At 39.7% G+C, this 24,817-nt stretch overlaps 1 protein-coding gene across 1 annotated transcript in view; it reads left to right on the forward strand.

The window, feature by feature from the left end:
- The window catches only part of DNAH10 (dynein axonemal heavy chain 10), a 540,282-nt gene that overhangs the window by 16,104 nt on the left and 499,361 nt on the right, over window positions 1–24,817 (forward strand). The window contains exons 2-7 of the mRNA XM_053699776.1: window positions 6,992–7,120; window positions 7,233–7,372; window positions 7,940–8,048; window positions 9,038–9,153; window positions 15,922–16,150; window positions 24,346–24,503. Of these exons, the coding sequence (XP_053555751.1) occupies window positions 6,992–7,120; window positions 7,233–7,372; window positions 7,940–8,048; window positions 9,038–9,153; window positions 15,922–16,150; window positions 24,346–24,503 (881 nt within the window). The remainder of the gene's footprint in view (window positions 1–6,991; window positions 7,121–7,232; window positions 7,373–7,939; window positions 8,049–9,037; window positions 9,154–15,921; window positions 16,151–24,345; window positions 24,504–24,817) is intronic.

The raw sequence follows: 24,817 nt of genomic DNA on the forward strand, positions 1-24,817 counted from the left end.
CAGGATCAATCAGGAGAGGGCCTCGGTGATCTTGATAGCTCCTGCGTGGCCACGCAGGACTTGGTATGCAGACCTGGTGAATATGTCATCGGCTCCACCATGGAAGCTACCTTTGAGACAGGACCTTCTTGTTCAGGGTCCATTCGAACATCCGAATCTGGTTTCCCTCCAACTGACGGCTTGGAGATTGAACGCTTAATTTTATCAAAGCGTGGGTTTTCAGATTCTGTAATAGATACTCTGATTCAGGCTAGAAAGCCTGTAACTAGAAAAATTTACCATAAAATATGGAAAAAATATATCTGTTGGTGTGAATCTAAAGGATTGCCATGGAACAAGATAAAAATTCCTAAGATTCTATCCTTTCTACAAGAAGGTTTGGAGAAAGGATTATCTGTAAGTTCTCTAAAGGGACAGATTTCTGCTTTATCTGTCTTACTACACAAACGACTGGCAGCTATGCCAGATGTTCAAGCATTTGTTCAGGCTCTGGTTAGGATCAAGCCTGTTTACAGACCTTTGACTCCTCCCTGGAGTTTAAATCTAGTTCTTTCAGTTCTTCAAGGGGTTCCGTTTGAACCCTTACATTCCGTAGATATTAAGTTACTATCTTGGAAAGTTTTGTTTTTGGTTGCAATCTCTTCTGCTAGAAGAGTTTCAGAGTTATCTGCTCTGCAGTGTTCTCCTCCTTATCTGGTGTTCCATGCAGATAAGGTGGTTTTGCGTACTAAGCCTGGTTTTCTTCCTAAAGTAGTTTCTAACAAAAATATTAACCAGGAGATAGTTGTACCTTCTTTGTGTCCGAATCCAGTTTCAAAGAAGGAGCGTTTGTTACACAATTTGGACGTTGTCCGTGCTCTAAAATTCTATTTAGAGGCTACTAAAGATTTCGGACAAACATCATCCTTGTTTGTTGTTTATTCTGGTTAAAGGAGAGGTCAAAAAGCGACTTCTACCTCTCTTTCCTTTTGGCTTAAAAGCATTATCCGTTTGCAGCCTCCTGAAAGAATCACAGCTCACTCCACTAGGGCTGTGGCTTCCACATGGGCCTTCAAGAACGAGGCTTCTGTTGACCAGATATGTAAGGCAGCGACTTGGTCTTCACTGCACACTTTTGCCAAATTTTACAAATTTGATACTTTTGCTTCTTCGGAGGCTATTTTTGGGAGAAAGGTTTTGCAAGCTGTGGTGCCTTCCGTGTAGGTGACCTGATTTGCTCCCTCCCTTCATCTGTGTCCTAAAGCTTTGGTATTGGTTCCCACAAGTAAGGATGACGCCGTGGACCAGACACACCAATGTTGGAGAAAACAGAATTTATGCTTACCTGATAAATTACTTTCTCCAACGGTGTGTCCGATCCACGGCCCGCCCTGGTTTTTTTAATCAGGTCTGATGAATTATTTTCTCTAACTACAGTCACCACGGTATCATATGATTTCTCCTATATATATTTCCTCCTGTCCGTCGGTCGAATGACTGGGGTGGGCGGAGCCTAGGAGGGATCATGTGACCAGCTTTGCTTGGACTCTTTGCCATTTCCTGTTGGGGAAGAGAATATACCACAAGTAAGGATGACGCCGTGGACCGGACACACCGTTGGAGAAAGTAATTTATCAGGTAAGCATAAATTCTGTTTTTTCACGCAGATAAGGCGGTCCTTCGTACTAAATTGGGTTTTCAACCTAAGGTGGTGTCGGATCGAAACATTAATCAAGAAATTGTTGTTCCTTCTTTTTGTCCTAATCCTTCTTCTCATAAGGAACGTCTTTTACATAACTTGGATGTTGTGCATGCTCTAAAATTTTACCTACAAGCTACTAAAGATTTTTGGCAGTCTTCTGCCCTGTTTGTTGTTTTCTCTGGAAAGCGTAAGGTTCAGAAGGCCACTTCTACTATTCTTTCCCTCTGGTTAAGAAGTATGATTCGTTTTGCTTATGAGACTGCTGGATAGCAGCCTCCTGAGAGAATTACGGCTCATTCCACTAGGGCAGTTTCCTCATCTTGGGCTTTCAAAAATTAAGCTTCTGTGGAACAGATTTGCAAGGCGGCAACATGGTCTTCTTTGCATACTTTTTCCAAATTATACAAATTTGATACTTTTGCCTCGGCTGAGGCCTCTTTTGGGAGAAAGGTTCTTCAAGCGGTGGTGCCTTCTGTTTAGGTCCTCCTGCCTTATTCTCCATCCCTGTTCATTCCGTGTCCTCTAGCTTGGGTATTGGTTCCCACTAGTAATTGTGGACTCTCCATGCCATAGGAAAGAAAACAAAATTTATGCTTCCCTGATAAATTTCTTTCTTTCTGGGCATGGAGAGTCCACGACCCCGACTCTTTTTTTTTTTTTTTAATTATAATTCGGCAGGTTTTTTTGAGTAAACCTCAAGCACCTTTACACACGTGCAAAAAATATATAGAGTCTGCGCTTCTCTCATAGATCACATATGTTGATGTTGGTAATTTATATTCACATTTAACCACAGTAGCGTAATACGTACTCCAGAAGATGTATAAATCCACCTTTATAATATAGATATTTGTGTATAGACAAAAACCACTAAAGTTAACATTTGGCCAATATATATATTGTAACAAGTACAAATACTTAAATATAACAAGAATACGACCTTAATGGTACAATAGAAATTCACATACAGGAGTAAATCCTTTCAAAATAATGGATCATATAGAGTGGCTGCTGCTCCAAAGAGACTGGGAATGCTGTGGCTCAGATCCCAAGGGCTGAAGATATAGGAGACAAAAGAAGAAACAGAGCGCACGCCACTCTAAGGGTAAAACTGAGATTTAATGTCGCAAACAAGCGCAAAAATAAAATCACACGTACAATGTGTACAATAAACAAAGCAATGGATATATCGTGTTTATCACCACATCCTGCTTGAGCCGTGGGTGGTGGAGAAAGAGTTCTGTCCTGTCTCCTGTCCCTGGTAAAACTCCAAGTGCTTCCGGATCGCTGTTTGGAAACAAGGGGCTGGAAATTGCTTCACACCGACCTGGCCTCCAAAGGTATGCAGAGAAGACTAGCTGGCTGATTTCTCTACGCGTTTTGTCGGGATCCGACCCGACTTTCTCAAGAGATTGTGCAGTCTGAGTTTATTTTGGAACATCCGGGCTATAAAGGCCTCCCATCGAGTAAGTGTCTCTAATTGGTCAGAATGAAAAAGTGACACACCAAACATAATGTTTGCGAGGAAAGTTTGTATCCATCTATTATAATACTTGGAACAAGAAAAGGAAAATATCAAAACACAATATTACAGAATGTTAAAAATTAATCTATAAAAAATATTTTACATTGCAACTAAAAAGTTTCCATACAACGCAACATATATGAATTCTAAAATGCCATGTAAAAAATATAGTCTATGTACAAAGCTAGCTAATATAAGAGTGGCAAGACCTTAATATGAGCAAACCCTAGAAAAAGACTACATATACTCATAGTTATATCATTAATTGATCTTATTATGAGTATGCAGAAACAAAGAGGTGAAGTTAATGAAAAAATTCATATTGTAGTTAGTGCCCTACCATTAACATCATAGATGATTACATAAATGCCTGCAGGTCTAAATATTGATTTTTGAGAGTGTCTGTAGCTCGTGGATCCAAAAGGTATCGCGTTGTCGTACACTCCTCAACCTGTTCTTAGAGCTATTAGGTGGAATCCAATCAATAACCATAATGCCAAGACCTTTGGTATTGGCATCATGGTAAAACCTGTGATGTTCCGACACACTATGGGTTTCTATATTATTTTTAATGTTACAACAGTGCTCATTATACCAAGTTCTAATGAGCCTCTTAGTGCGCCCTACATAATAACAATTACAACTACAAATTAAAAGATATACTACATAAGATGGTTTACATGAGAATTTATTTTTTATCTGAAAAGTTTTAGTTCTGTGTACGTTATGAAATATATTTCCCCCTAATAATGTTTTTGCACATATTACAATTAACGACTCCACATGGCCATGTGCCATTAGCTCTAGTGAGCTATTGTGTGTTGTTTATAACAATGGGAGGCTGGATGGATTTCAATTTGGACGGGGCTAACAAATTCTTAAAATCTCTATTTTTCCTATATGTAACCAGTGGTCTATTGGTAAGAGTTTTACCCAGTACCGGGTCACTAGTAAGGACACCCCAATGTTTTTTTAAAATGTTTTCAATATTTGTGCTCCCTTGACTATACGTTGTAATAAATCTGATCTCCCTATCTGTTGCCTCTAATTGTCTCCTCGAATTCGGAATCAACATTTCCTCTCTATTCATCTTAGATACTTTGTCTTTCACTGTATTCAACAGATCTACATCATAGCCTTTTTCTTTGAACCTATTATCCAGTAAGGCAGATTCTGCAAGGTAGTCCTCCTGGTATGTGCAGTTTCTGCGTATTCTTTGATACTGTCCGAGGGGAATATTATTCTTCCACCTCGGAAGATGCCCACTATCCGCACTAAGGAAACCATTCTTATCTGTTGGTTTTCGATAATTCCTAACTGAGACTTTGTCCTCATTGCCAACAAAAAGGAAAAGGTCAAGAAATTCAATATTATCCTTTAAAATTTGAGGTTCATATTGTTGCCATTAATATGCTCTATAAAATCCATGACCTGATCTTCTGAGCCTTTCCAGACAATAATGATGTTGTCTATGTATCTAAAATACCTGTTAAGATGATTGCTAAAAGGATTATTCTGCCAGATGTATTGGTTTTCAAAACTGTTCATATATAGATTTGCATAGGATGGGGCAAATGTAGTCCCCCATCACTGTGCCTTGCAACTTTAAATACAATTGTGAGTTGAACTGAAAATAATTGTGTCTTAGAATAAAATCAATACTTTCTAGGATAAAGTCTATCACTTTTGGTAGGTGACTACTTGTCATGTTTTCCTCTATGGCTTGTAGCCCAAGATTATGTGGGATACAGGTATATAGGGCCGTGACATTGCACGTAAGCCATAAGAAGTCACAGTCCCACTTCATTCCTTCAAAATGTCTGATAGTTTGAGAGGTGTCTTTGAGAAAAGATCTAGTATTTCGAACCACTGGCTGCAGGAAATGATCAATGTAGGAGGATAGATTGCTGGATAGAGACCCTATCCCTGAAAAGATTAGAGACACTTACTCGATGGGAGGCCTTTATAGCCCGAATGTTCCAAAATAAACTCAGACTGCACAATCTCTTGAGAAAGTCGAGTCGGATCCCAACAAAACGCGTAGAGAAATCAGCCAGCTAGTCTTCTCTGCATACCTTTGGAGGCCAGGTCGGTGTGAAGCAATTTCCAGCCCCTTGTTTCCAAACAGCGATCCGGAAGCGCTTGGAGTTTTACCAGGGACAGGACAGAACTCTCTCTCCACCACCCACGGCTCAAGCAGGATGTGGTGATAAACACATGATATATCCATTGCTTTGTTTATTGTACACATTGTACGTGTGATTTAATTTATGCGCTTGTTTGCGACATTAAATCTCACCTTTACACACTTGTGTTTCTTCTTTTCTATTTTCCTTTGGCTGAATGACTGGGGATTATGGGTAAGGGAAGTTACACTTAACAGCTTTGCTGGGTGCTCTTTGCCTCCTCCTGCTGACCAGGAGTTGAATATCCCACTAGTAATTGGAATGACTTCTTGGACTCTTCATGCCCGAGAAGAAAGAAATTTATCAAGTAAGCATAAATTTTGTTTTTGCTCAACATGTGTCTTTCACAAAGAAAAACTTTCCTGTAGCATATCAGTCTGATCCTGACTTAAAGGGACATTGAACCCAAATTTTTTATTTCGTGATTCAGACAGAGCATGCAATTTTAAGCAACTTTCTAATTTACTCCTATTATCAAATGTTCTTCATTCTCTTAGTATCTTTATTTGAAATGCAAGAATGTAAGTTTAGATGCCGGCCCATTTTTGGTGAAATTCATCCACCAATAAAAAAGTGCTGTCCAGAGTTCTTAAACAAAAAAGCTTAGATGCCTTCTTTTTCAAATAAAGATAACAAGTGAACAAAGAAAAAATTATAATAGAAGTAAATTAGAAAGTTGCTTAAAATTGCATGCTCTATCTGAATCACAAAAGAAAAAATTTGAGTTTCCCTTTAACAGTGCAGTTCAGTCCCGAAATACCAGGCAATCCCTACCTAGGCACACTGAGCAGCGGGTCCACGTCTGGCTTCTCACATCACCCTTAGGGAGACTTCCCTAAGGGTCATGATTTGCATAAATAAAAAGAGAGAAGCGCTCAATGAACAATAGCATTATAGCTTGTTCTATGGCTAGTTACCAACCAAGAAGCAGCCACTTTTTTTTTTATTTATAGCAGAAGAAGTGTCTGTCTTTGAACATAAGTCATCCTGCCTATCTCGTTAGTCTGTGTCAGAGGATATGCACACCCCTCCTGTACAAATATGGTTGTAGGTTTTTCTGTACAGCAACACTGTAGCAGCCATCATGGAAATCCCACCACCATAATGTAAAGGCAAGTCCATTTTCCTTAAACTGGGAGTTTCTTTTACAAGGGAGCATGCAGAGGGTAAGACATGATTCAGGTGGAGTGATACCACTACTGATTGCAGGGTTCCCTAGAGGTGTGGGCCCAGTTTCAGTTGAGATCTTTGAGGCTCCTGTGTTACACCCCTGAACTAAGATCATAACCTTCAATGTTAAATGGACATAAAAGTACATAAATAAAATGCTCTAATGTATTGCATATAACTATATGTATAATTCCTGCACTACTGGGACCTAGCTGAATACACATGGGGAACCAATGACAAGAGACTTATGTGCACAGCTACCAATCAGCAGCTACAGAGTACATTTGATAACAGAAGTCTCTAAAAATTGCAAACTCTATCTGAACCATAAACGTGTAGTTTTTACTTTTATGTCCCTTTAAAAAGAAGAGCATATGCACTGAAACCTGTTATAGTTTTTATCAAACATGACCTGTTTTTATCTTCTAGCACCAGCTGGTCTATTACATCTCTCAGACGATGCACAAGAAGAGGATGGTAAGAACCAGGCAAGTCAGGAGACAGAGGGACTGAACAGTGAATCAATAGATGTCATTTCAGTTACTTCCTCAGATAGCAGTAAGTAACTTTACTGATATCATTAAAGTTCTGCATCAACAGAGCCAATGTAGCCTGAGTCTTAACCCTTGTAAGTCCACAATTATCACTTTATGATTTCCTTTTTGTTTAGAAAAGGAACAAACTTCTTCTGGAGAGTTAACAATAGTGAATGAGACAGAAGAAAAAGCTATTGACAAGGAAGATACAACTTTAATTGTAGATGTGGAAAATGAAGATGGAATTCCTGAAGAGCATATTGCTCCCATTTCTGTAAGCACTGTACATCTCTGCTTTATCTTCAATATCCTTTTTATATTTTATATCTTTTTTTTTTATGTTCCAAATTAACGATTTTAAAAAATAATAAAGAGAAGTAAAAAAAACACGATTTTGTGTGTGCAAAAATCTTTCTATCTATGTCTATCTATCTCTGTCTGTCTTTGTAAACCCAATCTACCACATACTTATACAGTATTGCCCAAAAATGAAAAATAGATAGTTTAAATGTTAGCAAATAAAATGCCCAACCCTTCAATTATTGCAAAAAAACAAACAAACAATTATTGAATATAATATTGGTCATGAAATTCAGTTTGAGATTTAAATCCATAAATGTGGAATTTTTCATGACATTGTCTATATACCTCTTATGTCCATATACAGTTTTATTACTTGTATCTTCCGTAAAGAACACTGTTGATTAACCGCTTGAATTGCCAAGTGTGCTTTATTTATATATATATTTTTTTGTTTTGTTTTTGTTTATACAACTACAAATCTAAATGCAGAATATTACTTATTTTTGCTTGCTATGATAACAGATTTTTTTTCTCCCAGAAAATTATCAAACAGAAGGTTCATCGCACAATCCTGTATGTCTCTTTTAACTGTATCCCTGAAGAGTTTTCAGATGACAATGTGTTGCTTTTTCTACGAAATACCCAAGGTACTGTGCATTGTGTATTTCTATCTGTTCCTTTCTCATTACAATTGTACTTTATTGCTGTTTTGCTCTACCCGTAATGCTTACTATGGTATGTTTTAGTTGGATCACTGCAGTGACTGGCCACGCAGATTACAGCCATATTGTGTGACTAAGATCTACATTTTATAAAAACATAGGTGATTTTTATGCTGACAGGATTTTGTAAAATGTTAATCTGTTCAGAAAACGTGCACTTTGCTAAAATGTTAATCTATTGCAAGGCAATAATTACACAGTGTGTTGTATCACTTTTAGGTCCTTATTTATTTTGTTGATTAAAGTGATGGTAAATTTCAGACTTTAAGAATGTTGCAATAAAAATATATATTAGTGTTGAAGCAAAACAGCATATTTTTTAAAGTGTGTATATATATATTTTATAGTAAAAGATTTATAATCCTACTTGTTATTTTCTGTTCTATCACCCCCCCTTAATTTCCTCTTTTGACTGGGCTGTGCCATAGAGAGCAGACGCACCCACTTTCTACATAGGCTTCCTAACGGCTTTCAAAGGGCTGGACTTCAAGAGTATCATATGATACACAGACTGATTGGATGTTCATTGGAATTGTCATTAAAAGAGAAAAAAGAGTTTATCCCAGTGGGCCGTCATAACATTGCAATAGAAGAATTACTATAGGCACAGATTTAATCTTTTTTATGGATAGATTTGAAAAGAAAAATGGCAAAGATTACATATATGGCATTTGATTAAGTAAAGTTTACCATCACTTTAATGTACAATTTATTCACTGAAAAGTGGAATATCCTGTTGGCATGTTCACACTTTCATTTTCTAACAAATTTCAACTTCCAAGCTTTGCAACCTAGAATCATAGTGAGCACACTTTTTGTTTATCCATAGTTTAAAAAAAGAAAGTTACATGAACAAACAAATGTAGACTGAACTTCCTGTTAAATTGCTTCTATAATGCCTTTTTTTGTAATAGAAACAATTCCAGAGCCTAATGATGTTCAGGAAGCTAATGATATCATGCCAATGTTGTTGGAGTATGGAATTCTGAATGGAAATACTTTACTGATGCTCAAACAGGTCTTCTCACAGGTATGTTTATACTTAATACTTATATATGAGCTTAGTCATAATGTTTTTACATAACATATATTACCTTCCTACAGTGAGGGATTCTGGGTAACACATGTTGGTTTAATTTTCTTAAGCAATATAGCACAACTTATAATCAGAGTTCAGTCAAAAAAATGCTTAGAGAAATATGCTGTACAAATCCCCAAATCAATGTCAAAATCCAAACTTATTGTGAAAACAAAACCTTTATTATATATATATACTGCGGAATCTGTTGGCGCTCTACAAATAACCGATAATAATAATAATAATATATATATATATATATATATATATATATATATATATATATATATTAAAATAAAATTATCCAAAACTACTATTTCTTCTGTTAAGTGTGATCAGTCCACGGGTCATCATTACTTCTGGGATATTACTCCTCCCCAACAGGAAGTGCAAGAGGATTCACCCAGCAGAGCTGCATATAGCTCCTCCCCTCTACGTCACTCCCAGTCATTCTCTTGCACCCAACGACTAGATAGGATGTGTGAGAGGACTATGGTGATTATACTTAGTTTTATATCTTCAATCAAAAGTTTGTTATTTTAAAATAGCACCGGAGTGTGTTATTACCTCTCTGGCAGAGTTTGAAGAAGAATCTACCAGAGTTTTGCTATGATTTTAGCCGGAGTAGTTAAGATCATATTGCTGTTCTCGGCCATCTGAGGAGTGAGGTAAACTTCAGATCAGGGGACAGCGGGCAGATGAATCTGCATAGAGGTATGTAGCAGTTTTTATTTTCTGACAATGGAATTGATGAGAAAATCCTGCCATACCGATATAATGTCATGTATGTATACTTTACACTTCAGTATTCTGGGGAATGGTACTTCACTAGAATTACACTGTAAGAAATACATAAAGCTGTTTAATAACTAGAGATTATGTTTAACGTTTTTGCTGGAATGTAAAATCGTTTTCATTTGCTGAGGTACTGTGTGAATAAATGTTTGGGCACTATTTTTCCACTTGGCAGTTGCTTAATCTGTTTTTCTGACAGTTTCTGTTCTCCCTCACTGCTGTGTGTGAGGGGGAGGGGCCGTTTTTTGGCGCTTTTTCTATGCATCAAATATTTCAGTCAGCAACTCATTGTATTCCCTGCATGATCCGGTTCATCTCTACAGAGCTCAGGGGTCTTCAAAACTTATTTTGAGGGAGGTAATTTCTCTCAGCAGAGCTGTGAGAATTATAGTTTGACTGAGATAAAAAACGTTTATTCTGTAATTTGTTTCCTGCTTTCAGAATTTGTTATCTTTGCTAATGGGATTAAACCTTTGCTAAAGTTGTGTTGTTTACAAGGATTGAGGCTATAACTGTTTCAATTTATTAATTTTCAACTGTCATAGATCTTCTGTGCTTCTTAAAGGCACAGTACATTTTAATATTATTCTAATTGAATTGTATTTCCAAGTTGCAAGTTTATTTGCTAGTGTGTTAAACATGTCTGATTCAGAGGATGATACCTGTGTCATTTGTTGCAATGCCAAAGTGGAGCCCAATAGAAATTTATGTACTAACTGTATTGATGCTACTTTAAATAAAAGTCAATCTGTACAAATTGAACAAATTTCACCAAACAACGAGGGGAGAGTTATGCCGACTAACTCGCCTCACGTGTCAGTACCTACATCTCCCGCTCAGAGGGAGGTGCGTGATATTGTAGCGCCGAGTACATCTGGGCGGCCATTACAAATCACATTACAGGATATGGCTACTGTTATGACTGAGGTTTTGGCTAAATTACCAGAACTAAGAGGTAAGCGTGATCACTCTGGGGTGAGAACAGAGTGCGCTGATAATATTAGGGCCATGTCAGACACTGCGTCACAGGTGGCAGAACATGAGGACGGAGAACTTCATTCTGTGGGTGACGGTTCTGATCCAAACAGACTGGATTCAGATATTTCAAATTTTAAATTTAAACTGGAAAACCTCCGTGTATTACTAGGGGAGGTGTTAGCGGCTCTGAATGATTGTAACACAGTTGCAATACCAGAGAAAATGTGTAGGTTGGATAAATATTTTGCGGTACCGACGAGTACTGAGGTTTTTCCTATACCTAAGAGACTTACTGAAATTGTTACTAAGGAGTGGGATAGACCCGGTGTGCCGTTCTCACCCCCTCCGATATTTAGAAAAATGTTTCCAATAGACGCCACCACAAGGGACTTATGGCAAACGGTCCCTAAGGTGGAGGGAGCAGTTTCTACCTTAGCTAAGCGTACCACTATCCCGGTGGAGGATAGCTGTGCTTTTTCAGATCCAATGGATAAAAAGTTAGAGGGTTACCTTAAGAAAATGTTTGTTCAACAAGGTTTTATATTGCAACCCCTTGCATGCATTGCGCCGATCACGGCTGCAGCGGCATTCTGGATTGAGTCTCTGGAAGAGTACATTGGTTAAGCTACTCTGGACGACATTACGGACAGGCTTAGAGTCCTTAAACTAGCTAATTCATTCATTTCGGAGGCCGTAGTACATCTTACTAAAATTACGGCGAAGAATTCAGGATTCGCCATTCAGGCACGCAGGGCGCTGTGGCTAAAATCCTGGTCAGCTGATGTTACTTCTAAGTCTAAATTGCTTAATATACCTTTCAAAGGGCAGACCTTATTCGGGCCCGGGTTGAAAGAGATTATCGCTGACATTACAGGAGGTAAAGGCCATGCCCTGCCTCAGGACAAAGCCAAAGCCAAGACTAGACAGTCTAATTTTCGTTCCTTTCGTAATTTCAAAGCAGGAGCAGCATCAACTTCCTCTGCACCAAAACAGGAAGGAGCTGTTGCTCGCTACAGACAAGGCTGGAAACCTAACCAGTCCTGGAACAAGGGCAAGCAGACTAGGAAACCTGCTGCTGCCCCTAAAACAGCATGAATTGAGGGCCCCCGATCCGGGATCGGATCTAGTGGGGGGCAGACTTTCTCTCTTCGCCCAGGCTTGGGCAAGAGATGTTCAGGATCCCTGGGCGCTAGAGATAATATCTCAGGGATACCTTCTGGACTTCAAATACTCTCCTCCAAGAGAGAGATTTCATCTGTCAAGATTGTCAACAATCCAGACAAAGAAAGAGGCGTTTCTACGCTGCGTACAAGAGCTCTTGTTAATGGGAGTAATCCATCCAGTTCCACGATCGGAACAGGGACAGGGGTTTTACTCAAATCTGTTTGTGGTTCCCAAAAAAGAGGGAACTTTCAGACCAATCCTGGACTTAAAGATCCTAAACAAATTCCTAAGAGTTCCATCGTTCAAGATGGAGACTATTCGGACAATTTTACCTATGATCCAAGAGGGTCAATACATGACCACTGTAGATTTAAAGGATGCTTACCTTCACATACCGATTCACAAAGATCATTATCGGTACCTAAGGTTTGCCTTCCTAGACAGGCATTACCAGTTTGTGGCTCTTCCATTCGGATTGGCTACAGCTCCAAGAATCTTCACAAAGGTTCTGGGTGCTCTTCTGGCGGTACTAAGACCGCGGGGAATCTCGGTAGCTCCATACCTAGACGACATTCTGATACAAGCTTCAAGCTTTCAAACTGCCAAGTCTCATACAGAGTTAGTGCTGGCATTTCTAAGGTCACATGGATGGAAGGTGAACGAAAAGAAAAGTTCACTCGTTCCACTCACAAGAGTTCCCTTCCTGGGGACTCTTATAGATTCTGTAGAAATTAAGATTTACCTGACAGAGGACAGGCTAACAAGACTTCAAAGTGCTTGCCGCACCCTTCATTCCATTCAACACCCGTCAGTGGCTCAATGCATGGAGGTAATCGGCTTAATGGTAGCGGCAATGGACATAGTACCCTTTACACGCTTACACCTCAGACCACTGCAACTGTGCATGCTAAGTCAGTGGAATGGGGATTACTCAGACTTATCCCCTTCTCTGAATCTGGATCAAGAGACCAGAAATTCTCTTCTATGGTGGCTTTCTCGGCCACATCTGTCCAGGGGGATGCCATTCAGCAGACCAGACTGGACAATTGTAACAACAGACGCCAGCCTTCTAGGTTGGGGTGCCGTCTGGAATTCTCTGAAGGCTCAGGGACAATGGAGTCAGGAGGAGAGTCTCCTGCCAATAAACATTCTGGAATTGAGAGCAGTTCTCAATGCCCTCCTGGCTTGGCCCCAGTTGACAACTCGGGGGTTCATCAGGTTTCAGTCGGACAACATCACGACTGTAGCTTACATCAACCATCAGGGAGGGACAAGAAGCTCCCTAGCTATGATGGAAGTATCAAAGATAATTTGCTGGGCAGAGTCTCACTCTTGCCACCTGTCAGCAATCCACATCCCGGGAGTGGAGAACTGGGAGGCGGATTTCTTAAGTTGTCAGACTTTTCATCCGGGGGAGTGGGAACTTCATCCGGAGGTCTTTGCCCAAATACTTCGACGTTGGGGCAAACCAGAGATAGATCTCATGGCGTCTCGACAGAACGCCAAGCTTCCTCGTTACGGGTCCAGATCCAGGGATCCAGGAGCAGTCCTGATAGATGCTCTGACAGCACCTTGGGACTTCAGGATGGCTTACGTGTTTCCACCCTTCCCGTTGCTTCCTCGATTGATTGCCAGAATCAAACAAGAGAGAGCATCAGTGATTCTAATAGCACCTGCGTGGCCACGCAGGACTTGGTATGCAGACCTGGTGGACATGTCATCCTGTCCACCTTGGTCTCTACCTCTGAAACAGGACCTTCTGATACAGGGTCCCTTCAAACATCAAAATCTAACTTCTCTGAAGCTGACTGCTTGGAAATTGAACGCTTGATTTTATCAAGACGTGGATTTTCTGAGTCAGTTATTGATACCTTAATACAGGCTAGGAAACCTGTTACCAGAAAGATTTACCATAAGATATGGCGTAAATACCTATATTGGTGTGAATCCAAAGGTTACTCTTGGAGTAAGGTTAGGATTCCTAGGATATTGTCTTTTCTACAAGAAGGTTTAGAAAAGGGTTTATCTGCTAGTTCATTAAAGGGACAGATCTCAGCTCTGTCCATTCTGTTACACAAACGTCTGTCAGAAGTTCCTGACGTCCAGGCTTTTTGTCAGGCTTTGGCCAGAATTAAGCCTGTGTTTAAAACTGTTGCTCCACCATGGAGTTTAAACCTTGTTCTTAATGTTTTTCAGGGCGTTCCGTTTGAACCCCTTCATTCCATTGATATAAAGTTGTTATCTTGGAAAGTTCTATTTTTAATGGCTATTTCCTCGGCTCGAAGAGTCTCTGAATTATCAGCCTTACATTGTGATTCTCCTTATTTGATTTTTCATTCGGATAAGGTAGTCCTGCGTACTAAACCTGGGTTCTTACCTAAGGTAGTTACTAACAGGAATATCAATCAAGAGATTGTTGTTCCTTCTTTATGCCCAAATCCTTCTTCAAAGAAGGAACGTCTACTGCACAACCTGGATGTAGTCCGTGCTCTAAAATTTTACTTACAGGCAACTAAGGAATTTCGACAAACGTCTTCTCTGTTTGTCATTTACTCTGGGCAGAGGAGAGGTCAAAAAGCTTCCGCTACCTCTCTTTCTTTTTGGCTTCGTAGCATAATTCGTTTAGCTTATGAGACTGCTGGACAGCAGCCTCCTGAAAGAATTACAGCTCATTCTACTAGAGCTGTGGCTTCCACTTGGGCCTTCAAGAATGAGGCCTCTGTTGAACAGATTTGCAAGGCTGCAACTTGGTCTTCGCTTCATACTTTTTCCAAATTTTACAAATTTGACACTTTTGCTTCATCGGAGGCTATTTTTGGGAGAAAGGTTCTTCAGGCAGTGGTTCCTTCTGTATAAAGAGCCTGCCTATCCCTCCCGTCATCCGTGTACTTTTGCTTTGGTATTGGTATCCCAGAAGTAATGATGACCCGTGGACTGATCACACTTAACAGAAGAAAACATAATTTATGCTTACCTGATAAATTCCTTTCTTCTGTAGTGTGATCAGTCCACGGCCCGCCCTGTTTTTAAGGCAGGTAAATATTTTTTAATTTATACTCCAGTCACCACTTCACCCTTGGCTTTTCCTTTCTCGTTGGTCCTTGGTCGAATGACTGGGAGTGACGTAGAGGGGAGGAGCTATATGCAGCTCTGCTGGGTGAATCCTCTTGCACTTCCTGTTGGGGAGGAGTAATATCCCAGAAGTAATGATGACCCGTGGACTGATCACACTACAGAAGAAAGGAATTTATCAGGTAAGCATAAATTATGTTTTTTCCCAGCCTGTTTTTTTTGTGTTCTAAAATGCAAATAATAGTCTATATTTATTTTAAAACAACAAATATTACCTTAGTGATTACAGTGCTGCACTATCTTTCTGATGGTACTGTGTATACAAAAGCATTACAAATTAAATAAAACTACCTTTAGATTGCATGTATAAATGACATAAGATGTTTTTTATACTTGGTCCCATCCTCTCCCCAAACTGTCCCATATATATATTATATAGATGCAAATATTCCAAAATCCAAACTGTTCCAAAATCTACACCTTTTCCGGTCCCAAGCAGTTTCAATAAAGTTTTTTTCTTTTTTTTTTTTAAGTACAGGATAACCATAATTCTTCTAAACTTTTCTTTTTGCAATGTTGAACCTCTCATGCACTGTTTGGTTGTGTATAATAATAATATTGCATTAAATCTAGAAAATAAACAATAGCATAATGAGATGAATGGAACTCCTAGATATGAGTGGAATTGAATCCTTGATGTTGTTATTATAGGTTTTCATGCCCATTCTATCTTACAATCAACATAAAAATGGATACAGCAATATTCAGGTGGAAGAAGTATCTGAGATGGAGCCTGGTGAAGAACATAAAGACAAAGCATCTACCAAACAAACAAAGCCGGAGCAAGAATTACGAAACATTCAGATTCTTAGAGATGAGTTCCTAATGAACATGCAAAAATTCCTGAACCACATACAACAAACAATACATCAACTTGAGGGCAAGTTATCAAACAATATTGTCTTAACACTGTTCTATATGAACATTCAAGCTCATTAGTAGTCGGTTGATATTTTATTATATTCTTTTGGGAAATCCTGATAATACCATACAACAGTTGCACATTGCAATATGAGTCTTTAAATACCAGAAATAAAACATCCAGCTCAGCTTTATAAATTCATGCTTTTACATATAAATGATTCATTTGGCCCCTTTTATACATTCTGTCAAGAGGACGTTTATTTGTGTTGATTAAAACGGTGTTGTCCTAGTTTTAGTGCTTTGGGTTGCATTCTTGTAGACATGTTCTGGGGATCAACTAGATTATAAAGTATTGGTATAATACAGGACATCCACTCTGCTCCCCACACACCACTACACAACCAATTTATACACAGAAATCCCAAAAATTCTCTTTTTTCTCTTGTAAAGTGTATCCAGTCCACGGATCATCCATTACTTGTGGGATATTCTCATTCCCAACAGGAAGTTGCAAGAGGACACCCACAGCAGAGCTGTAATATAGCTCCTCCCCTAACTGTCATAGCCAGTCATTCTCTTGCAACTCTCAACAAGCTAGGATGTTGTAGGAGAGAGTGGTTAAATATAGTTAGTTTATTTTCTTCAATCAAAAGTTTGTTATTTTTCAATAGTACCGGAGTTGTGCTATTTTATCTCAGGCAGTAAAAAGAAGAAGAATCTGCCTGAGGTTTCTATGATCTTAGCAGGTTGTAACTAAGATCCATTGCTATTCTCACATATGTCTGAGGGGATTACACAGATGAGGTAACTTCAGCGAGAGAATGGCGTGCAGTTTATTCTGCTATCAGGTATGTGCAGTTATAATTTTTTTCTAGAGATGGAAAACACTAGAAAATGCTGCTGATACCGGATTAATGTAAGTTAAGCCTGAATACAGTGATTTAATAACGACTGGTATTATACTTACTCCCAGGGGTAATACCCTTATGATATTGCAATATAAACGTTTGCTGGCATGTTTAATCGTTTTTATATATGCATTGGTGATAAAACTTTATTGGGGCCTAGTTTTTTCCACATGGCTGGCTTAAATTTTGACTAGAAACAGTTTTACTGAGGCTTTCCACTGTTATAGTATAAAAGTTACAGTTGGTGCAGTTAAAATTACAAACTGTGACATCCAGCTTCCCTCATGAGTCCCCTGTATGCTATAGGACATCTCTAAAGGGCTCAAAGGCTTTCCAAAGTCGTTTATTGGGGAAGGTAGGACCACAGCTTGCTGTGGCAGTTGGTTGTGACTGTTAAAAAACAGTCACAAGGGGGTAATCATCCATTTGCAAGTGGATGCAATGCTCTGCTATCCTATTACATACACTGTAAAAATTTCGTTTGATTTACTGCATTTTTTCACTGTTTTTCAAATTCTGACAAAATTTGTTTCTCTTAAAGGCACAGTACTGTTTTTTATATTTGCTTGTTAACTTGATTTAAAGTGTTTTCCAAGCTTGCTAGTCTCATTGCTAGTCTGTATAAACATGTCTGACATAGAAGAAACTCCTTGTTCATTATGTTTAAAAGCCATGGTGGAACCCCCTCTTAGAATGTGTACCAAATGTACTGATTTCATTTTATGCAATAAAGATCATATTCTGTTTTTAAAAAAATTATCACCAGAGGAATCTGACGAGGGGAAAGTTATGCCGACTAACTCTCCCCACGTGTCAGACCCTTTGACTCCCGCCCAAGGGACTCACGCTCAAATGGCGCCAAGTACATCTAGGGCGCCCATAGCGTTTACTTTACAAGACATGGCGGCAGTCATGGATAATACACTGTCAGCGGTATTAGCCAGGCTACCTAAACTTTGAGGTTAGCGAGATAGCTCTGGGGTGAGACAAAATGCAGAGCATACTGACGCTTTAAGAACCATGTCTGATACTGCCTCACAATATGCAGAAGCTGAGGAAGGAGAGCTTCAGTCAGTGGGTGATGTTAATGACTCAGGAAAGATACCTGATTCTAATATTTCTACATTTAAATTTAAGCTTGAACACCTCCGCGTGTTACTTAGGGAGGTTTTAGCTGCTCTGAATGACTGTGATACCATTGCAGTGCCAGAGAAATTTTGTAGACTGGATAAATGCTTTGCAGTGCCGGTGTGTACTGATGTTTTTCCAATACCTAAAAGTTTTACAGAAATTATTAATAAGGAATGGGATAGACCAGGTGTGCCGTTCTCTTCCCCTCCTATTTTTAGAAAAATGTTTCCAATAGACGCCACCACACGGGACTTATGGCAGACAGTCCCTAAGGTGGAGGGAGCAGTTTCTACTCTAGCAAAGCGTACTACTATCCCTGTCGAGGACAGTTGTGCTTTTTTAGAGCCAATGGATAAAAAATTAGAAGGTTACCTTAAGAAAATATTTATTCAACAAGGTTTTATCCTACAGCCCATTGCATGCATTGCCCCTGTCACTGCTGCTGCGGCGTACTGGTTTGAGTCTCTGGAAGAGGCTTTACAGGTAGAGACTCCATTGGATGACATACTTGGCAAACTTAGAGCACTTAAGCTAGCCAATTATTTTATTTCTGATGCCATTGTTCATTTGAATAAACTAACGGCTAAGAATTCTGGTTTTGCTATACAGGCGCGCAGAGCGCTATGGCTTAAATCATGGTCAGCTGACGTGACTTTAAAATCTAAGCTACTTAACATTCCCTTCAAGGGGCAGACCCTATTCGGGCCTGGTTTGAAGGAGATTATTGCTGATATCACGGGAGGAAAAGGTTGTGCCCTTCCTTAGGACAGGTCCAAATCTAGGGCCAAACAGTCTAATTTTCGTGCCTTTCGAAACTTCAAGGCAGGTGCGGCATCAACTTCCTCTAATAATAAACAAGAGGGAACTTTTGCTCAATCCAAGACGGTCTGGAGACCAAACCAGACCTGGAAAAAAGGTAAGCAGGTCAAAAAGCCTGCTGCTGCCTCTAAGACAGCATGAAGGAACGACCCCCTATCCGGTAACGGATCTAGTAGGGGGCAGACTTTCACTCTTCGCCCAGGCGTGGGCAAGAGATGTTCAGGATACCTGGGCGTTGGAAATTATATCCCAGGGATATCTTCTGGACTTCAAAGCTTCCCCCCCAAAAGGGAGATTTTACCTTTCACAATTATCTGCAAACCAGATAAAGAGTGAGGCATTCTTACACTGTGTACGAGACCTCCTAGTTATGGGAGTGATCCATCCAGTTCCAAAGGAGGAACAGGAACAGGGTTTTTACTCAAATCTGTTTGTGGTTCCCAAAAAAGAGGGAACCTTCAGACCGATTTTGGATCTAAAGATCTTAAACAAGTTCCTCAAAGTTCCGTCGTTCAAGATGGAAACTATTCGTACCATCCTACCACTGATCCAGGAGGGTCAATATATGACTACAGTGGATCTAAAGGATGCTTATCTTCACATTCCGATACACAAAGATCATCATCGGTTTCTCAGGTTTGCCTTTCAAGACAGGCATTACCAGTTGTAGCTCTTCCCTTTGGATTAGCTACAGCCCCAAGAATCTTTACAAAGGTTCTAGGGTCGCTTTTGGCGGTCCTATGGCCGCGGGGCATAGCAGTAGCCCCTTATTTAGACGACATCCTGATACAGGCGTCAAACTTCCAAATTGCCAAGTCTTATACGGACGTAGTACTGGCATTTCTGAGGTCGCATGGGTGGAAAGTGAACGAGGAAAAGTGTTCTCTATCCCCACTCACAAGAGTTTCCTTTCTAGGGACTCTGATAGATTCTGTAGAAATGAAAATTTACCTTGACGGAGTCCAGGTTATCAAAGCTTCTAAATTCCTGTCGGGTTCTTCATTCCATTCCGCGCCCTTTGGTGGCTCAGTGTATGGAAGTAATCGGCTTAATGGTAGCGGCAATGGACATAGTGCCGTTTGCACGCTTACATCTCAGAGCGCTGCAACTATGCAGGCTCAGTCAGTGGAGCGGGGATTACACAGATTTGGCCCCTCAACTGAATCTGGACCAAGAGACCAGGGATCCTCTTCCCTGGTGGCTATCTCGGGTCCATCTGTCCAAAGGTATGACCTTCGCAGGCCAGATTGGACTATTGTAACAACAAATGCCAGCCTTCTAGGTTGGGGTGCAGTCTGGAACTCCCTGAAGGCTCAGGGATCGTGGACTCAGGAGGAGTCTCTCCTTCCAATAAATATTCTGGAACTAAGAGCGATATTCAAGGCTCTTCAGGTTTGGCCTCAGTTAGCAACTCTGAGGTACATCAGATTTCAGTCGGTCAACATCACGACTGTAGCTTACATCAATCATCGAGGGGGAACAAGAAGTTCCCTAGTGATGTTAGAAGTTTCAAAAATAATTCACTGGGCAGAGATTCACTCTTGCCACCTATCAGCTATCCATATCCCAGGTGTAGAGCACTGGGAGGCGGATTTTCTAAGTCGTCAGACTTTTCATCCGGGAGAGTGGGAACTCCATCCGGAGGTATTTGCACAACTGATTCTCCGTTGGGGCAAACCAGAACTGGATCTCATGGCGTCTCGCCAGAACGCCAGGCTTCCGTGTTACGGATCCAGGTCCAGGGATCCCAAGGCGACACTGATAGATACTCTAGCAGCGCCCTGGTCTTTCAACCTGGCTTATGTGTTTCCACCGTTTCCTCTGCTCCCTCGACTGATTGCCAAGATCAAGCAGGAGAGAGCATCGGTGATTCTGATAGCACCTGCGTGGCCACGCAGGACCTGGTATGCAGATCTAGTGGACATGTCATCCTTTCCACCATGGTCTCTGCCTCTGAGACAGGACCTTTTACTTCAGGGTCCTTTCAACCATCCAAATCTAATTTCTCTGAGGCTGACTGCCTGGAGATTGAATGCTTGATTTTATCAAAGCGTGGCTTCTCCGAGTCAGTCATTGATACCTTAATATAGGCACAAAAGCCTGTCACCAGGAAAATTTACCATAAGGTATGGCGTAGATATCTTTATTGGTGTGAATCCAAGGGTTACTCATGGAGAAAGGTCAGGATTCCTAGGATTTTATCTTTTCTCCAAGAAGGTTTGGAAAAAGGATTGTCAGCTAGTTTCTTAAAGGGACAGATTTTTGCTCTGTCTATTCTTTTGCACTAGCGTCTGGCAGATGTTCCAGACGTTCAGGCAGTTTGTCAGGCTTTAGTTTGAATCAAGCCTGTGTTTAAACCTGTTGCTCCACCATGGAGCTTAAACTTGGTTCTTAAGGTTCTTCAAGGAGTTCCGTTTGAACCTCTTCATTCCATAGATATCAAACTTTTATCTTGGAAAGTTCTTTTTTTTTTTTTTTTGTAGCTATTTCCTCGGCTTGTAGAGTCTCTGAGCTATCTGCCTTACAATGTGATTCTCCTTATCTGATTTTTCATACGGATAAGGTAGTCCTGCATACCAAACCTGGGTTCTTACCTAAGGTGGTATCTAACAAGAATATCAATCAAGAGATTGTGGTTCCATCCTTGTGTTACACAATCTGGACGTGGTCTGTGCTTTAAAGTTTTACTTACAAACTACTAAAGATTTTCGTCAAACATCTGCTTTGTTTGTTGTCTACTCTGGACAGAGGAGAGGTCAAAAGGCTTTGGCAACCTCTTTTTCTTTTTGGCTAAGAAGCTTAATCCGCTTAGCCTATGAGACTGCTGGACAGCAGCCTCCTGAAAGGATTACAGCTCATTCCACTAGAGCTGTGGCTTCCACTTGGGCCTTTAAAAATGAGGCTTCTGTTGAACAGATTTGCAAGGCGGCGACTTGGTCTTCGCTTCATACTTTTTGAAAATTTTACAAATTTGATACTTTTGCTTCTTCGGAGGCTATATTTGGGAGAGGTTTTACAGGTAGTGGTTCCTTCCATTTAAGTTCCTGCCTTGTCCCTCCCTTCATCCGTGTACTTTAGCTTTGGTATTGGTATCCCACAAGTAATGGATGATCCGTGGACTGGATACACCTTACAAGAGAAAACACAATTTATGCTTACCTGAAAAATTTATTTCTCTTGTGGTGTATCCAGTCCACGGCCCGCCCTGTCATTTTAAGGCAGGTAATTTTTAAATTTAAACTACAGTAACCACTACACCCTATGGTTCCTCCTTTCTCGGCTTGTTTTCGGTCGAATGACTGGCTATGACAGTTAGGGGAGGAGCTATATTACAGCTCTGCTGTGGGTGTCCTCTTGCAACTTCCTGTTGGGAATGAGAATATCCCACAAGTAATGGATGATCCGTGGACTGGATACACCACAAGAGAAATAAATTTATCAGGTAAGTATAAATTGTGTTTTTTCTGCAACCTTCTCAAGTTTAAAGGGCCATAATAGTAGAAAAATTACATTCTCTAATTTGTAAGAGCATGTAATTTTACAACTATTGACCCTGCACTACTGTTTGTTTAACCCTGCATACTAATCCAATCAGCAGCGCTATTTGAGTGACTCAGATGTGGAACTAATGCTGCTGATTTGACCAGCGTCAGGTGCTGCTTGGGACCAGCAGTACTATGCGGGTCCTGAGCGACTGTGTGTTTAACCCCTTTGCAGGGGTTAAACACACAGTAGTGCAAGGTCAATAGTTAGAGCATGTAATTTTTTCAAATTTTATGGCCCTTTAAATAAAAAAACCACCAGACTGCACAAGGGGGGTCTGCACTGGGGGGGGGGGGGGTAATTGATGAGTTCTTTAGGCTCCATTTATCAGTATTTTTTGAAATACGACAAGCTCTCCGCAGCTCGCCTTTAGAGAGGAGCACATGTGTGCCAATATTTATCATGATACCAGTGGTATTTTAACGCCAATTTCCAAAGTCGAGATGCGGCGGATTAATGATAAATCTCGCCATTAGTATTACATATGCGCCTTATTTAGCAATAGAAATACTCCCAAATTCACATTTTTTGTATATAAAATTGTCTTACTTTATTTTTTTATTTAAATAAAATTGTTTAAAGTACCCTTGATCGTGTATTACAATATTTAAATACAAAACTATTGTGATTTTAATGTAATAAAATTAAAAAATGTTTTATTTTGTTTGAAAATTATTGAAAAACATGTAACCTAATACAGGTAATCTAATGAATAAATGCATTTTTTTAATCATGTGTAAGAAAGCTTTATATTTTTTTACACATGCTACAATAATAATAATACAAACACCAGTTTTAAACAATAATGCCTTTATCTCCTTCCACACCCCCTGCAGAACTTTTGACTCCTATAGATATTTAAAAATGTCAGTGGTGACACATGTCTTACATTGATGTAATATTGTTAGCTTTAGACTGATTAGCTAGAAAATGAAGAAATATTCCATCTTCTCTCGCAAAAAAAGTGGAGTGAATTCAATGTTCTCCACAGTGGTTATGGAGAACTTTCGTGGTCGTATTTGTAGGAGAATGTTAGGTTCTCCTAAGACGCAAAATGATGATAAATCTAAATTTCAGCGATTACTGAGGCGAATTTTTAAAATACGACTGAAAAAGGGAATTTTTAAGCTTTATTTGGCGCACATGTGCTCCTTGGCGAGAGAGAATAGAGTGGGAGAATTTTGCGGTCATATTTTGCATTGATAATTGCATTTGCGTATTTATAGTCGCAAATGTAGGAGAATTACTATCATAAATGAAGCCCTTTGTAGTGATGATGTCACTAGATACAAGATGGAATGAAAGGCATAACTGTAACTACACGGATCTCGGAGGTCTCTATCAAGTCTGTTCTCACACATCTAGGGGGCCCATCTGGCCCTGCAGTTAGTATTGGTTTTGCTACATGGGGGCCTGTTGGACACTGGGGCCCCAGCTCCACCTGCATCATTGCTGTCCCTTCTGTGTATGGATTTGCCTTTACAAATATGGTGGCAGGGACTCCAAGATAGTCGTCACAATGTGGCCGTAAAGAAAAATCTGCCACCATATTTACCCAGGAAGGCTGCATTAGTGCATATCCTATGGTGCGGACAAAACAATAGGGGAGGACAACTCACAGTCACATATTAGTGCAAGAAAAAGGGCAGAGACCATTGTATTTTTTTCTATACATTTATCATTTAAGGTCAGTGGGAATTTTTTTTTTTTATTATCTCGATTTGTTATCTACCTGTAAATTATAAATAAGTCATCACTATATCTCTTTTTATTATAATCACTATTTCTTTTTTTCTTTTTTCATGTTTAGGAGAAATAAAATTAGAAATCCCAACAATAAATCTTGATATTGATCCAAAGAAATTGGCTGCAGATCCAGTGACTGTAGAAAAACTTGAGCTGTGTGTAATGAACTGGCAAACACAAATGTCTGAAGCTATTGAGGAACAGCTGAAAAAGAAACCTCAGGTAATGTCAGTGTTGAGATTTGAACATTATTCTTCATAAAAGATGAAAAACAACAACTGGGCTGTAGCATGAATATGAATCGGGTACATTGTACATGATATAATAGATACTGGATGTTACAGATTGTCTGCATATATCATAAATGTAATTCAACTAGTGTTATTAAAGGGATATGAAACCCAATTTTTTTTCTTTCATGATTCAGATAGAGCATGCAGTTTTCAGCAACTTTCTAATTTACTCCTATTATCAATTTTTCTTCATTCTCTTGGTATCTTTATTTTATTTTAAAAGCAGGCATGTAAGCTTAGGAG

This window comes from Bombina bombina, chromosome 2 (genome assembly GCF_027579735.1).
Source record: "Bombina bombina isolate aBomBom1 chromosome 2, aBomBom1.pri, whole genome shotgun sequence".
Classification (NCBI taxonomy): Eukaryota; Metazoa; Chordata; class Amphibia; order Anura; family Bombinatoridae; genus Bombina; species Bombina bombina.